The sequence below is a fragment of the Mesitornis unicolor genome, unplaced genomic scaffold (assembly GCF_000695765.1).
Source record: "Mesitornis unicolor isolate BGI_N332 unplaced genomic scaffold, ASM69576v1 scaffold35927, whole genome shotgun sequence".
Classification (NCBI taxonomy): Eukaryota; Metazoa; Chordata; class Aves; order Mesitornithiformes; family Mesitornithidae; genus Mesitornis; species Mesitornis unicolor.
In genome coordinates, this window is record NW_010196373.1 from 1 (window position 1) to 17,058 (window position 17,058).

Sequence of the window (17,058 nt, forward strand, 5' to 3'; positions counted from 1 at the left end):
GGGGCTGCTCGGGCTGGGGGCTTCGCACTGGGGGGCTCTCCTCGTACTGAGGAGATTTCCTCGCACTGAGGGGGGTCCTGTGGGAAGGGACGCCCCTCGCACCGGGGGTCCCTCCGGGCCAGGAGCAGGCACGGTGCCCCCGGGCCTGCTGGCGGGTAACCAGCTGCAGAGTGCGGGATGTGTCTGTGTCAGAGGGATTAATCCGGTTTGTTTACAATATTTCACACCAGCTGTGTGCTTCTGGCTGAGGGGGGATCGTAGAGAAACCAACAGCGTTCTCCTCCCTCGTAGAAATTGCTGCATCGTGGAAGTGAACGAGTAGGCAAAGTGGAAGGGGAGTAAGTCTTTTTGAGTTCTTGTTTTGCAGATGAAAGACATCGTAGCAGAAACGCTGAAATACCTCTCAGTTTGCCTTTCTGCTATAAGATTAGATCATCAGTGCGTTAAAAAGGCTGAGCTGCCTGAGTGGCCGTGTCACCCGGGTGATGGACTCTGCATATGCTCCCAGGACTGTGCTGTGCGATGGGGAAGTGCACATCCCCGGCAGGACAAATTGTTTATTCTTTGTTTATATCAGCAGAAAAAATTGACATCTTTTTCAGGTTGGGGCTGGTGTCTTGATATTTAAGGTGCTCTATAAAAGAATTGTTAAAGCTAATGAGTATGAAAGATTTTACCCATGAGTGTATCATTCTCACTGGAAGGTAACGTTTGTGCCAGACTTGATATTTGGAGGTCTTTTAGAAGAGAGGGGTTAGTAAGTATCCTAAAAATAGGTTGATTTTTGCAGAGGCTGCTAATGTCTTTCTGATGTTAAAATAGATACTTTTTAAAGAAGTCAGTGATGGAGTAGTTGTACAACTGTTTGTTTGAAGAATTTAGTTAACGCTCCAAACAAGATGTGCCCAGCGCAGGGCATGTGTCACATTACAGAGATATTCCAGGGCCATTTCCTCCCAGGACACTGTCAGATGTGAGCCCGTTTGTTGTCTGTCTTCGTTGCACGAGCAGGTCCAGGTCCAGGTCTCGCCTGCTTCCCTCTCACAGCCAGGTCCGTGTGCCAGTTCCCGAGGCACCGTGGGCAGGACAGCAGCACCGGGCTGAAAGCTGGGTGTGTTGCTGCAAAGACTCCGCTCAGGCTGTGGCCATAATTGGTCATGCTTGTTCTACGCTGACATTGGACTGCGAGTGCAACTTAATCGCTCTTGCAGAATCAGAAATAAATTGCGTGTTGTTAACACCACAGGTCAGAGTCCCTCTGTTTCCCTCGTTTTGGCGCCCAGGCTGGCTGTCCAGATGTACCTCGCTGCCGCTCAGGAGCGGGCTGGCAGATTGAAGACACAAGTGTTGCCCTGGTGCATGAGGGCTCTCACATGCTGAACAAATTACATCAGAGTCCAATTTGAAGTGGAGGGATCATCTGGCAAATGAGAGGGAGGAGCTTCTCTGTGGTTGCTTTTAGAGGTCCATCCCTGTGCCGGGGCTAACTTTAGAAAGGAGCCAACACATGAGAACCACACTTGCATTCCTCAGAACCTCAGACTTCTGTGCTAATGCCTTTTACATGTCCTGCCCCAGGAAAATAGATGCTTCCCAGAACTTCTCAATATCCATTTTGACATTGTCCCTTTTAGAAAGTGATATCGACTAGCAGTCAGCTGGGAGTTGGGTTTTCCTTCTAGGCTGGAATGATAAATACTTGCTTGGTTTTGCTCATGGGAGAAAAGAAGTACAATCAGAAATGTTCCCTTGTGCCAAATATTATTTTGTAGTGTTAATTAAATGTGAGTGTAATTAATTGGACAGTGGATAATGATTGAAGAGCAGACAAGTGCTGCTTAATAAAGGGACACCAAAGAATCAGATGTAGGAATGTGGGTGGTCAAGGTTGCACATATCCTGGAAAAAAGTAGCTTTTGTGGAGATCTTTTCAGCAATGGAAGCTGCAGCACAGGCGCAACAGCTGTGATTGTTTTGTACCCAAGTGGTAAAATCCCTTGCACGCCATTGACAGCATTGCGTCCATCACCAGCAGCGCCTTGGTGTAGCGAGATGTTTGGTATCTTTAGAACAGAAGAAACTCACAAAACTTTGAGAGGGCGCTGAGCAAGGTGGGTGTGTGGGTGACACAGCTGCTTGCATTAGCAAAGGCTCCCAGGAGCAGAAGGATGTGAGCAAACTCTGGCTGGGCTGAACAACTGCAATCTAAATGCAGCCTGGGGAACTTGTAAGGTATAGTTTGCCTGGAGTCATTACTTTATTTCTCATTTTTTAGCTTGGTAGCTTGATCCTGTTCTCCATGGGTGGGATCACACCATCAGTGCCAAATAAGCCAGAAGGACCAGAGCCAGGTGCATTCTAGACCCTGGACTGGTTTCCTAGGCCTGGGAATTGAAAAAATACCCATGATTCTTTCTAGCACAGTCCTAATTTAGTCACTCAGATAAAATCCACAAGCTGGGTGCCAGTTTCAGAGTTCTAGATTACCCCATCCCTGTTACATATTTTAAGGAGAGGAGAGAACATACGTTTCTCCTTTTCACTGATTCCTTAGCTAAAGCCTTTTCACCAGCTACCTCCACCTGAGTTTTCCACTTGTAAGACAGTAATAATTCACTGTACCCTATTTTTCAGGACAGTGTAAAGTGTTGCAGTGTTTGGATGTGTTTTCATACAAGCACTAATTGTCAAGTTTCATAGTCCAGAGTGATGTGAAGGAAATGCCTCTGTGTCTGTGTATCAGCCAACCCACTTTTGCTCTATGTTCTTCCAGGTTTATGGCCACCAACGACCTGATGATGGAACTGCAGAAAGACTCGATAAAGCTGGATGAAGACAGCGAGAAGAAAGTTGTGAAAATGCTTTTGAAGTTGCTGGAGGACAAGAACGGGGAAGTGCAGAACCTTGCTGTCAAGTGGTAAGAGCCTCAGCAGTAATTACTGCATTCCTTGGCAATAACAAAGCTGTCGCAGGCTGCAGAGTGCGCTGAGCACAGCCTGGCCCTGCAGCATCGGCTCCTAACTCAGAGCTCCCCTTGCAGGGGCTTTCCCTCTCGTGCTGTGGGGGTAGCAAGAGAAGCTTTTCTTTCTCTGTTGATATTCAGAAGGAGGAGCATACGGATACCTCTGTGGAAGCAGCAGGGGGTTTTGGAAGTAGCTCAGTGTTCACATTATTAATCTTGCTGTATTAAAACTAGCATGCCTGAGATTTGATTTCTTTAGAGAGAAGCGCAGGATAAAATTTTGGTCATCAAGTTCCTCTCCTTTCTCGGGCTTTGAAATCTTGTGCTGAATTTCCCGGTGCTCCTGTTTTTGATAGGGATGGTACTAAACGTGCAGAGCCCTTCAAAAATGGCATTTGAATTTCAGGACCAAATCCTACCCTTCAGGGGCATTTCAGTAAAGTTTGTATTGCACTGGGGTTTTTTCCCTGCTTTAACTCTTAAGCGTAGCCTGTGCTGTTGCTTTGCCTTTGACCATTTCAATATTTTTTGTAATCTGAACGAAAAGGGCAGAAGTTTCCTTTATTACTGAGTCATCTGATGAAGTGATCCTACTGCTGACGTGTTCTTTCCTGTCTCTCTCCCCCAGCATGGCTAAACGCGAGTGTTCATTCTAGAAATGAGATTGAGTGGGTCAGTTCACGCACAGGGCTCCAGAAAGGTGGGCCATTTAAAGACAACTTTGGGTTCCTGTATTTTTTCCTACTGTGGACCTTATTCATATTCCCTTCTTTTTAACCATATATTGCTCCTATCCCTATACTTTTCCTGGGACCTCTGGCCCTTTCTTTTTGATTCCCACTGTCCTGACTTCTGGCACTTGCCATGGTTCTGGTTCTGTGACATTTTTTTCAATGTAGATGAGTTCCTTAGCTTCTCTGTGCCTCAGTCTCCCTGCCTGTAAAGCAGTCATAACCATCGGTTCTCTTCTGCATGTCGACGTGTAAGATTGAACACTGCTTGGACTTGCACAATTATTATCTTATCATTTAGTATTTCTCTTCTAATTCTTGTATTTCATAGTAGCTACTGAGACTCTAAACAGCTATTACTGTCCCAACTGTTGAATTTAGGAATAGTCTTATACAGAACAGGCTGCATGTGAGTTTGCTTTGTGTATTCTGGGAAACACTGTGTGTACAGTGTTTGTTAAGCGTGCTGTCAGGGGTAATTGTGGTGTGAGCAGGGACACAGCTACCTGTGCATACGTGTTCCATAGAGTTTGCATTACGGGAGCTGTGCCAAAAGGAAGAGAGAAAAAGAAGACAGAGAACGCATTTTTGTACAAAGATTTTATGAACTGGGTCCAGCGATAAACACTGGAGAGTGCTGGCACCATCTCTTCTCATACAAGCTCTTAAGGAAATGTAAAGCATCAAGCCAATGTTTTGTCAGTCCTGTTCAGCACCCGCTCATGTCAGGGACTTTTACTACTGGTTGTCAGGAGCAGAACCTGTCCTGGGTGTAAGCTGCAGTGAAAGAAGGGCACGTTGAAAGCCTTGCGTGTGTGTCTGTCTCGTTTTGTACTCTACAGGCAACTGGTAGCCTTTCCTTTTGAGCAGCGTGGACGTGCAGCATTGATGGCACTCCCCAGGGGTCAGTGGTCGTGCAGCATACAAAGCCAAAACCTCTAGTCCCTCTTTTCTGTATGACTTGTAAAAAAAACCCCACAACTAAAACTGACTGTGGATTCCAAAGTCCAACTGTAGATTTTACCATTACTCTGTGTAACTTGGTTGCTTTGGTTCAAATCCATTGTGTCACAATTTCTGAGCTGTATTTTCCAGTGAGATCTTAACTGGCCTCATGTTTGCAGTAGTTGATGTGAAGCGTCCTCCTCTAATCTCAAATTCACTGAGGTCTGGTACAGAGTTAACTGAGGCAGCACTGCAGGGTGTGTAAACCTCGGGACACAACATGCTACGGGGTGTTGGTACTTGATGCTGATAATATTGATAATTGCTAATATTTGCACTTGGGGCTGAGCTGCCTTTGAGGAGGAGCGAGCCTGAGCATCCCTTTTGATGGTGGAAAGCATCCCTCTTCCTCTTCATCCTGACTGGCTTCTCCCACAGTCTGGGTCCACTGGTTGGCAAAGTGAAGGAGTACCAGGTGGAAACCATCGTGGATACGCTGTGCACGAACATGCTGTCAGACAAGGAGCAGCTGCGGGACATCTCCAGCATTGGACTGAAGACTGTCATCTCCGAGCTGCCACCAGCTTCTACAGGTAAAATGTCTGTCTCCGTTTGTCATACTGGGGCAATAGGGAGTCACAGCCTTGGGGAGAGAGAGGAAAGTGTGGACTTCAGGGCCTAAAAGCTACAGGTTCCGTATTCACCTGCTAGAGGACAAGTAATGAAATGAGAAGGAAAGAGAGCAGAAGCTGAGACACTGCTGAGACCAAAGAAGGGATGAGATGAGAACTTTCGCTGGTCACACTGAGGATGTTCAGTCTGAAACTGCATCTGAGTTCTTGGAGAGATCCCTTCTTGTTCATGGCAATCCTAAAGCATTTGGTGTGTGTCGGGATCCTGCTGGTCGGGCAGCCTGGCAGGGCCATTGGTGTCCACGTCAGCAGTGCCACCGCCCTGTGCGATCTCAGCAGTGCCAGCACCGCTCCACTGCCTGCCCGCAGCCTGGCTCTGTGGAGTCTTCCCACTGCCACAGCTGCTCTGGCTGCTGCTGTGTTCAGAAATACCTATCTCAAAAATGCAGCAGCTCTTCAGGGAATACCCAAGGCTCTGGAGATTTGAGTTTCCTCTGCAGCCATCTCATGTACCTTGTGTTCCTTCATGGCGGGTGGCCATGGCAGTGCTGCCAGGCTGCTGGATTTTAGGGTGGGAGGAGAACTAGAATTGGTATGTAAAGACCACAGTTTCTGCAAAATTAAGCTCTTGTGAGCCACCCTTTCAGAATTCTTTATTTAACAGATACTACACAAACTGAAGCTGTTTTAGGGTAGCAGTTTCTGTCAAGACTGTTCTTATTGAGAAAACCTTGATTTGTTGAAACTGAGCCTTTTCAAGTTAAAACAGGAGAAAACATGCCAGAAAGTTCCCACCCGGCTCTACTCCCTGGACTGCATGAGCCTGGTAGCTGCTTGTGAGACAGCCAGGGCATTTTAGGGTAAAAGATGGTCTCTGAGAAGAGAAGCTTCTTCCAAATAGTTGATGCATCATACTGCGGTGGGGATCCCTCACTGTTTGCAGTGTGTCCACCATCTCAAACAAAAGCTCGTTGGCTGCTGTTCTGGTTAGGTCTCCCAGTGGTGGTATTTTTTTTAATGTGGGAGGTTCTTAGCAGTAAAAAGTAATCTTTTTAACTGACAGTGGGAAAAATCCTCTCTCTTGCAGGCTCCACCATGACAGCAAACGTGTGCAAAAAGATCACAGCCCAGCTAACAGGAGCCATTGGCAAGCAGGAGGATGTGTCTGTGCAGCTGGAGGCTCTGGACATCCTGTCAGACATGCTGAGCAGGTACAGAGGGTTTCCTTCTGGCAGCTGTGTGCGGCTGGGGGCTGCACGTGTGCGTTTGCTTTTGATTCCAGTATTTCCCTCATCCTACTATGAGGACTTAAAAATAAGGGGTTTGGGTTGTCTGAATAACCGAGCAGAGCAGATTCCCCAGCAGGGATGAGAGACAGCATGCTGAGCCCTTCTGTGTTTGGGAACAGCGGTGCAGTGGTGATGGATCCCACAACGGCTCAGTTCAAACAAGTGTAGGGAGGGAGAGGGCAAAGCAGAGAAGTTTATTTTAGCCCTGTGATCCGATTGCACAGTCATTTTTTTCCCTGGCTGCCTGTTTCTCATGTTACATTAGTCAGAGTTACAGTGTCATGTGTCAGCTGGGTGCAGGAAACCATTGGCAAACCCCCAGGTCACCCAGAAGGACACCGTCAAAATCAAAATCCTCCAGGATGGAGTCAAGTAACCTCTTCCTGTGTTGTACAGAACAAGTCAGTGTTCAGACCAAAATGCCAAACCCACCCTTTTCCTCTCCCAACATGCATGAAGTCTTCACAGCTGAAGGATTTTTACGTTTTTTGCTGGCAAGAGGGCTTTTTCTCTGAGGCTTTGACTTTTGACTTGTGTCTTGTGCTGTTGGTTGCAGACTGGGGGGAACACTCTACTCCTTCCATTCCTCCATCCTGAGCTGCCTCCTTCCCCAGCTGACAAGCCCCAGGCTGGCAGTACGTAAAAGGGCCATCATTGCCCTGGGTCATCTTGTCCTGACCTGCAGCGGAAGCATCTTCTCAGAACTCACAGAGCATCTGCTTGCTGAGCTGAAGAGGAATGAGTCTACTTCCACTACCAGGACGTACATTCAGTGTGTCGCTGGCATCAGTAGGCAGGCTGGACACCGCATAGGTGGGTCGAGTAGCATGAGATGACACTAGGAAATGTGTGTGCATTTCAGAGCAGCTCCTTCTAGTGTAAAATAAGCGTGCTCGCTCTGTTCCTAACGTCTCTGATCTCCACTTGGAAGGGTCTCTCATCCCAGCTTGCTCCGTGACTGAAATTTCAGCAAGGGCTGAAGCCAAGGAGCAAGAGTCATCTGCTGAAAACCCCTGCGAGGCTAGGCCGTATGGCCCAGGGCAGGAAGGCCCTGCTGGGCACCCCAGGGCAGTGGCAGGGGGCTGAGCTGTTAGCTGCTCACATGAGGGAAGGCTGGAATGACTTTTCACTGCTGCTTGCTTTGTCTTTGCCAGGAGAACATCTGGAGAGGATAATTCCTCTGATCGTTCAGTACTGTAACGTGGAAGATGATGAGCTGCGAGAGTACTGCTTCCAGGCCTTCGAGTCTTTCGTGAGAAGGTGCGTGCTTGAGGAACAGCCATGCACCCTGCCGTGCATCGGTGTCCTCCTGCTGTAAATATCTCCACATTCAGCATGCAGGGCTGAGCGCCTTCCCATATGCATTCCTGTTGGGAAAGACAGTTCACAAATGAAATCCCGCCTTTACATGCAGAGCTGGGCTGGAGTTAAGAGCTGTTTGACCTCAGCATGTGAGAGTGTGTTTCTGTACTGGTCTTGCAGGAGTGGGAGTTTTCCTGGGAGGATTCCTCAGTGAGAGGGCACGTGGAGGGGGCAGGAAGGGGCTCAGGCTGCTGAGCTGCTAAGCTGCGGTTCTGTCATTTGGCCAAATGTTTGCTGCTTATCTTGGAAAAGGAGCCCTGCAGAGCTGCTGAGGTTTTCTCCCATGGAGGGAGGATTCAGCCGGGTGGTGAAGGGAATTTAATTATTTTTTTTCCTTAGAAAAATGATTGCATCCTCCCCAGGAGAATGTGGTCTTGCTTCATGCATAGCAGGGAGGAGCAGCTCTGGTTTAACTCATGTTCACAAAATGTCCATATCATCTGTGAAGCATTTTGGGATCCTTTTGGGATGACTTATGTTATTTGGATACTTAAAATTGCTTAGTCTTTAATTTATTAACTCTGAGGATTTTTATTTGTTGTGACAGGTGCCCAAAGGAAATTGACCCTCACATCCCTAATGTGATGGGGTTGTGTTTGAAGTACATCACCTTTGACCCAAACTACAACTATGATAATGAGGAAGACGAAGAGATGATGGAAATGGAAAATGGGGAGGATGAAGAGCAAGGTGCCTGCTTGTGAGGATGACTGTGCTCAGCAGAACACCGGGTTAACATTTCTCCCCTTCCTGCTTTCTCACCCTCTGTGATGTTACTTTTCAGATCTGCTTCAAGACAGTTGGTTCTTTTAAAGATGTTGTTTTAATTTACCGATGGTAGCATAGCTGTATGTGCAAAGTCCCAGCAGTAATTCTGAGTTCATTGGTTTTACTTTTTTCTGACAAAGTCGTCAGGTCTGTGCCTGCCTTAGGCGACAAGGAAAACACTGACACTTGACCTCTGGACTAGCTCGGTGGAGTGCTGACGCAATGAGGTGCTGTTTCTCCCGTGCCTGCTGACTGCGGGGGTTTCTTAGCGCACATCCATCAAGCAGCTGGGCTTAGCACCTGGACATCCTGAGAAGCAGCCACTCTGCCGACCTGGCTGTTTGGAACTGCCTTGTGCTCCCAAAGGTGTCGGTGCTGTGCAGTGCCAGGCAGACCTCAGGGCCGTGCTCCCAGCAGCTGACCTGGTTGATCTGCATGGGCTGTGTGAACACTGCCAGCTCTCTGGCTTCTCCACACCTCAGGGGGTGACACCAAGTGTTTGAGGGCAGCTGTAACACCCATTCCTGTCTGTCCCATAGTTTAGCTCCAGTAGGCTTAGGATTATGTGAAAGAGGTGGCCCCTTATGGGGCCCTGACAAAATGTTTCTTGAAAAGAAGGGTGTTACAGACAGATCTAGAAACTGCCGTTAAAGACTTACTGCAGTGTTTCCTTTTTTAACCAGGCAGCTAGCCAGCATTTGTAGCTTACTCTGCTTAGAAAAGGAATCAGAAATCTTTGGTGTGGTCTTACATATTTACAAGACTGGACAAACTCCTGTTTTCCCTGGTCACAAGGGAGATCGTACTGGCTGACAGTGATGTCTGTGGGCACGAGCTGTTCTGATGTGTTCCCAGGTGTCTGTGAGCTACCGGTATCTGCTCAGCTGGAGAGGGCAGCTCTGAGGAGGCCGTGATCCTCCAGCTCTGTTTTCTCTTAACACTGTGCCTTGTTTTCCCTCGTGTTCTCTCCAGAAAGTGATGATGAATACAGCGATGATGATGACATCAGCTGGAAGGTCCGCAGGTCCGCAGCAAAGTGCCTGGAGGCCATTGTCAGCAGCCGGCACGATCTCCTTCAGGACTTCTACAAACCTCTTTCCCCGGTCTTGATAAGCAGATTCAAAGAGAGGGAGGAGAACGTCAAAGCTGACATCTTCAGCGCCTACATCTCCTTGCTGAAGCAAACGCTGCCCACCCAGAGCTGGCTGCATGCTTCAGATGCCTCTGGAAAAGACGACGTGCCCCTGACGATGCTTCGCAACCAGGTGTGCGAGGAGGAGGTGGGCTGGATTATATCCGAAAGTGCTGACAAGGGCTCTGCCTAACGCTGTGGTCCACACGTGCCATTTTAGAAGAAGACAAAAGAACACTGGAAATAGTGATGTTGTTGTTATAGAATAGCATAGCCACGAGAGCAGCTTTCTCTGGCCAATGCTAGTACTGACTGCTGGGTCCTTGGAGCAGGAGGGTTCAAATCCAAATTCTGCCAAAATGTAATTACATCACTGAATAATCATCCTACGTGTCTGAGCTATTTAGTTAACTAACTTGTACCTCAGCTCTGTGATTTGTTCTTTGATTTCACTGAAACACTGGCAGGGTGTCCAAGTTTAAATGTAGTGATGGGGCTAGATCCTGAGACAGCAGACAGGGAAGGAATCGTAAATCTCTTACCTCCTTTAGCAGTGTGTCCTGGTCTGATCGCTTTGATGTGTTTCTTTAAGCTTCATTAGGGGATAACACCAACTTCAGGAAGGGCTGGTCAGGAGTCCTTTTGTAGAATACGGAAAAGAGAAGAACGTCCCCACCATCTCTCTTCTTTTGGTGCACTGTTTTGTACCTATCCCTGGTGTACGGGTGCTGTTTCTTGCTGTACTGTCAGTGCCTCTGGCTCAACTGATGAAGCTGCTTTGGTAGCACAGCTCTGTGCCCTGGGATGATGCATGTCTTTCTTTCTGGTTTTCTTTTCTGAACTGCAGGTCCCAAACATCGTCAAGGCCTTGCACAAGCAGCTCAAAGAGAAGAGCATCAAATCACGACAGGGCTGTTTCAGCCTCCTGACAGAGCTGGCCACTGTTCTTCCTGGCTGCCTGGCAGATCACATCCCTGTGCTTGTCCCTGGTAAACTTGTCCATGATTTTGGGTGAAGGAGTGGGGTTGGCTCAGGCCATTCCTGACACGTGTGCTCCTTGCCTGCATGTTCCAGATATATTTCTGTCTCTTATCTTTGCTCAGCACCAGGGCATACACATCCAGTTGTGCTCTGGGTTGATGTGCTGAACAGCTCCCAGGACAGTCCTGGCTTCTGTCTGCCCCTGAAAGCCAGGAGAAGTACATTACACTCATTTTCAGTGTCTCCTGAAGAGATGCTCTCAGGAGGGCCTGTTGCAGCCTCCTTTGAAGCTCTCTGGAATTACGCTGTTAGCACGCTGAGACACGAGTGTCATTTTCTTTACAAAATGTAGCAGCATTTTAAAATTATTTGCATCGACTGATGATTTAATTTGCACCACCACATTTTTCTCTGCACTTTCCTGGCCATAGGTTCATGAAGCATCCCACACTGCTGAAAGGTTCCTCACACCAAGGTCCTGCCTGTGCTTTTGGTGTGGCTGTATAGTAAATATAAATGAGTCTCCTGTGATTGTCCTTGGGCCTGATCCATGCACCTCTCTCTTATGAATTGATAGATTGGCAAAACACATTCACACCAAGAGTCAAGCATAACTTCAGGGGTGTCAAGCAGTGTTGTAAATTTTCTCCTTCAGTCTTCTGGGACACATAAATATGTGCCACAGAAATGGGAACTGGAAGTACCTCCCTTCTGCAAAGGCCATCCATCTTTAATGGTCCACAGTTGTGTGCCAGACAATACCAACAGAAGTTGTAAAAGCAGGTAAACACAGAGTCCCTGCTCTGGGATTGCTTTCGGGCTTGGTTTTATTTCAAGACTTCCCACAGAAGAAGGAAAGAAGAACACCTGCAGTGCCTGTTGTTGATGCTAGGCTTTCCCAGTCTTGATTTCATACTGTTTTGTCATAGTTACTAACATTTGACTAATGATCCCTTCTCATCTCAGCCCAGGATGACGTTGTGAATTAACTTCTTAAACAGCTTTTGTAGCCAGGCATCCAGGACTGCTACAGTGAGCAGTTCTGTCTGAATCGCCACTTCCTGGACAGCAGAAAGACAGCAAGGAGAGTAGCTCTCTAATGGCATACACCTCTTGGGCAGAGAGAGGACAGAAAGGAAACAGATCCTGATTGTGTCCATGTTTTGAGGTGGGGAGTGGGTTTGATAAAAAACATTTGATGAAATAAGACAGCAGCCACTCTTGTCTCTTCTGCACAGGTCTGGTCTTCTCCTTGGCCGATAAGTCCAGCTCCTCCAACATGAGGATTGATGCGCTGTCATTCCTTCACATTCTTCTCTGCAACCACCAGCCGGAGGTATTTCATCCTCATATCAAAACCCTGCTGCCTCCTGTTGTGGCCTGCATTGGAGACCCCTTCTATAAGATCACTTCAGAAGCTCTGCTCGTTACTCAGCAGCTTGTGAAAGTTATCAGGCCCTTGGACAAGTCTTGCACTTTCAATGCCAAGCCCTACGTGAAGGACATTTTCCCTGGCACTCTGCAGCGGCTGAAGGCAGCCGACATCGACCAGGAGGTGAAGGAGCGTGCAATCTCCTGCATGGGACAGATCATTTACCACCTGGGAGACCATTTGAGCACTGATCTCCAGCCAACCTTGAAGATATTTCTGGAGAGGCTCAAAAACGAAATCACCAGATTGACAACAGTCAAAGCATTAACCTCAATTGCTAGTTCTCCACTCAAAATAGATTTGAGACCCATTCTAGGGGAAGGTTTCCCCATTCTAGCTTCCTTCTTGAGGAAGAATCAGCGTGCCTTGAAACTGAGCACCCTGACTGCTCTGGACATGCTGGTGAAGAACTACAGTGACAGCCTCCAGCCTGCCATGATAGAGTCCATCCTAGCGGAGCTCCCTGCCTTAATCACTGAGAATGACATGCACGTGTCCCAGGTGGCTGTCACGTTCCTCACCACCTTAGCCAAGGTTTATCCGTCCTGCATCTCCAAAATCAGCGGTTCGGTTCTTGCTGAGATCTTGCAGCTGGTCCACTCGCCCTTGCTCCAAGGAGGAGCACTGAGCGCCATCATTGACTTCTTCCAGGCTCTGGTCCTGACGAAGGCGGCCACCATGGGCTACTTGGAGCTGATGAAGCGGCTGACGGTGCCCGTTGACTCCTCGGGCTCAGCCGGGGCGTCGGTGGCGTTACACAGGCAGGCGTACTCCTCCATCGCAAAGTGCGTGGCGGCCCTTTCCTCAGCCTGCCCAAAGGAAGCTCCGGCCACAGTGAACCAGTTCATCCAGGATGCCAAAAACCCCAAGTCCAGCTCTGCTGTGAAAGTGCTGGCTTTCCTGTCCCTGGCAGAGATGGGGCGCACCATGAACCTCAGCGCTCAGAGAGAGCTCAAAACTGTCCTCCTGGAAGCGTTCACTTCCCCCAGTGAAGAGGTGAAATCTGCCGCTTCCTACGCACTGGGGAACATCAGCGCTGGGAACCTGAAGGAATATCTTCCCTTCATGCTGAAGGAGATCGGGAGCCAGCCTAAGAGACAGTACCTCCTGCTGCACTCTCTGAAGGAAGTCATCAGCTCCTCCCCGGCCGATGGCCTCAAACCTTATGTGGAGGATATTTGGACTCTCCTTTTTAAGCACTGCGAGTGTACGGAGGAAGGGACGCGCAATGTGGTGGCTGAATGCCTGGGGAAGCTGACTTTGGTGAATCCCTCCGAGCTGCTGCCCCGGCTGAAAAAACAGCTCTCGTCAGGTAATGGGAAGGGTAGTGGTGGGACTGGGGAGCACTGGGTTTTGCTGGGAAGTCCTCACCTGAGCTGCTGGTGGGTGCAACAGGGAGCAAAACTGGTCTGCAGAGGCAGGAAGGAAAAAAGGGATCTCTGCAAGGGGGATCAGAGGAGCAGAGGGTGTTGGAAACAAGAACTGCACGCGCGCTGCCTGTGCTGGGCAGCGTTTAAGCAGGAGATTGTAGACAGATCCTCTGTTCTTTGTCTCTTCAGCGCGTGTGCAGTGTGTCCCGGAGCAGGATGTGCACTTCAGGGCTACAGCAAGGAGTTTGTCCCTTGATCTCCCACTGTTTTCTTTTCCCTTCTTCATTGCAGGCTCTCCCCATGCCCGGAGCACGGTGGTGACTGCAGTCAAATTCACGATTACAGACCAGCCACAGCCGGTGGATGCTTTCCTGAAGGGCTGCATAGGTAGGGTGCTACAGATCGCAGTGAGCGTGGGATGTGCTGGGCACCATTGGCAGCCCAGGGATTTCTCACACCTACGTGAACCTCATCTCATCCAGTCAAATTTTATGTGTTTTCTGCTTTTGGGATAAAAGAGCAACACCGCCACGTGAGTCTGTTAAATGCTCTGACACCTTGCTCTTGGGTATGGTCCATTAGTGATGGAGTTTTTTTCGGGAGCGTAAGTTTCTTCTGCCTTTGAATTTAGGATTCAAGCATCTCATGACAAGGATCTTGTAAAACCTACATTAAAACGGTCTTATGGGTAGGAAGCCTTCATCTCAGATCTGCTGTATAAAACTAAGCCTTTGCTTCAGAGATCTGAGGAAGAAAAAAAACCCAAACTCCAAAAAACCAACTTCCCTGGATACCACAGGTTCTGATTTGTCTTTGGGATGAGGTACCTGGAATCGTGGTGGTTGGTTTTATGCCTAAATGCACAAAATCGTGTTTCTTCCACTTTCTGTATCCCAAATGAAGGGTGGGAAGGCATCTCTAATGGCTCTGAGGGTTCCTTCAAATCCACTGTGATCTGCTTTTACAGTACTGCCACAACACTGCAGCGGGACTGACCGACGTGTTCGTACCCTACAGGTGACTTCTTAAACACTCTTCAGGACCCAGACCTGAACGTTCGACGTGTGGCATTGGCCATGCTTAATTCTGCTGCTCACAACAAACCTTCCTTGATCCGAGATTTACTGAGTGCCGTCCTGCCCAGCCTGTACAACGAGACGAAGGTCAGGAGGGAGCTCATCCGGGAGGTAAGTCAAGTAATCTGTCTGGCGTGGGCGCAGGGACTCTGCAGGTAGCGGAGGTGAAGCTGTCGCTGTGTCTGCTGTTAGGTGACAGCCGTATTTTCTTCTTGTTTAAGGTAGAAATGGGGCCGTTCAAGCACACAGTGGATGACGGCCTTGACGTGAGGAAAGCTGCTTTTGAGTGCATGTATACGCTGCTGGAAAGCTGCCTCGACCGCCTGGATATCTATGAGTACCTGAACCACGTGGAGGATGGACTGAAGGATCACTACGACATTCGGGTGGGTACTGGCCTTGCCTGCGAGGTGGTGGTGTCACTGATCTTACGGTTCCCTGGGAGCATGGCCCTGACCTGAGCTTATGTGGCACCACCGGGTGCCCCGGCCGTGCTGTCTCTTGTTCCTTTCAGGGGAACAGCACACGGGGTGCAGCGGGGAGGGCCCGGGGGCCACAGGGGGCAGCGAGGCAGTGCCTGTGTCATTGTTGCTCCTCTGCAGATGCTGACGTTCATCGTGCTGGCCCGGCTGTCCACGCTGTGCCCCAGCGCCGTGCTGCAGCGGCTGGAGCGGCTGATCGAGCCCCTCCGGGCCACCTGCTCCACGAAGGTAAGAGCGGGCACAGCGTGGTGCAAGGGTGGGCTCTGCCCAAAGCCGCTTCTGCTGGGGCCACCTCTGTCACTGCTTCCGAGCAGCCCCCTCCCCACACTCCCCAGATAGAAAATCATCTGCTCATCTCCGTCCCTGCTGGCATCCGTCTGTTCTTTGTGCCTGCATGGCCGCCTCTAACGCCAACTAAAAAGGGTGCTTTGGGTGTGCAGGTGAAAGCTGGGTCTGTGAAACAGGAGTTTGAGAAGCAGGACGAGCTGAAGCGATCCGCCATGAGAGCAGTTGCTGCTCTCCTGACCATCCCTGAAGTGGAGAAGAGTCCAGAGATGGCCGAGTTCTTATCTCAGATCAGATCCAACCCTGAAATGGCCTCGCTCTTTGAGAGCATTCAGAAAGATTCCGCCTCCCTCCCCACCTCCGAGTTGATGGACATGAGCTGAGCTGCACACCGGCTCCACCACCTTCCTGCCCTCAACACCGTGACCGACAGCGACCAACGGGGACACCACAGAGGGCTGAGGCAGGAGGGCACCGAGCTGGTCACGGGCTGGTACCAGCCGTACTCGCTAAATCCTACTGGGATGTGTGAGAGGAGGGAAACGTGTCCTCTTGCAGAGCAGGGGCTCAAGGCCCTGTGTACTGATTTATTTAAGGGGTGTACAAAGCAATTGAAATTCAGGGTGGTTCCGTGAAAAATGGAAACTGCTTCCTTACTGCAGCACAAAGAAACATAGTTTTAAAGCATTTTTTTTAATCGCTGCACATGCACTTTCTACCCGAAATTGCCTGATGTATTTCTACTGTTTCACTAAATACCATGGCTAAAAACCAGAAGTCACATGTTCAATTAGTGATCAGCACTGTAATTGTGGAGGGAGTGTCAAAAAGGGAGCCTTGCACTACCTGAGCTGCAGGGGCTGCATTTGGCAGTGCCTCGCCCAGACCCTCGGGCTCCCACCTGGGTCCCGATCCCCACAACGGGCACCAATGGTTCAGGGCTCCTGCAGCGTTTGTGCCACACAAAGCCGTCCTGCTCCACTTCCATTTTTACAGCTTTGACTGCCAAATACCTCACCCAGCCACTTCCCAAAGAGCAGATTACTTGATTGCGTTACAGTAACAAACCTTACACCATGGGGTTCTGGCTTTTTGCATTTAATGCTGGTCTCACCCCTGCTCTGTGGAGTGCCCAGCCCCGAGGGCAGCAATAGCACCGAGCTCTGGTCACTCCAGAGCAGCAGCGATGCAGGAAAGCTGGCGCTCGCTGTTCCAGTGGCACAGAAGAGGTGGGAAAGCCAAGAGCACAGCACGAGCAACCAGCTCCCCTCAGCTCTTCTGCCACTTGCAAACTTACTCTGCAGTGGCTGTCGAGTTCAGATCCTGCTTTTGTAGGGGGGTAAAAAGACCCAGAGCAGCTGTAACAGCGAGTGAGAGAACAAGACCCTCATGCCTTTCTGGTAGCCATGGAGCTGTAACGAGCTTTCTTTTCTCCTTTTCCGACAGAGTGGTTGATGTGAAAAATATTTATAATGTGTGTGAAAGAGCATCCCGTTTGTGTGGTACAACAAATAAAGACCTACTTGTGAAGCAGCACGCGCTCCTGAATTCATGACAAGCGGCACTGCTGCAGGTCGCTGCCACCAGCGAGCGTATCGCTGCAAGTCCGCC

At 49.4% G+C, this 17,058-nt stretch overlaps 1 protein-coding gene across 1 annotated transcript; it reads left to right on the forward strand.

Moving 5' to 3' along the window:
- The first annotated feature begins 2,777 nt into the window (after nucleotides 1–2,777).
- On the forward strand, nucleotides 2,778–15,830 carry LOC104543773 (cullin-associated NEDD8-dissociated protein 1-like). The gene is made up of 14 exons (XM_010188454.1): nucleotides 2,778–2,917; nucleotides 5,077–5,231; nucleotides 6,358–6,481; nucleotides 7,116–7,372; nucleotides 7,714–7,819; nucleotides 8,469–8,611; nucleotides 9,662–9,954; nucleotides 10,669–10,810; nucleotides 12,041–13,546; nucleotides 13,896–13,991; nucleotides 14,622–14,791; nucleotides 14,902–15,066; nucleotides 15,283–15,390; nucleotides 15,603–15,830. The coding sequence occupies exons 1-14, from the start codon at nucleotides 2,778–2,780 to the stop codon at nucleotides 15,828–15,830; spliced, it is 3,633 nt and encodes a 1,210-aa protein (XP_010186756.1).
- The last annotated feature ends 1,228 nt before the right edge of the window (nucleotides 15,831–17,058 follow it).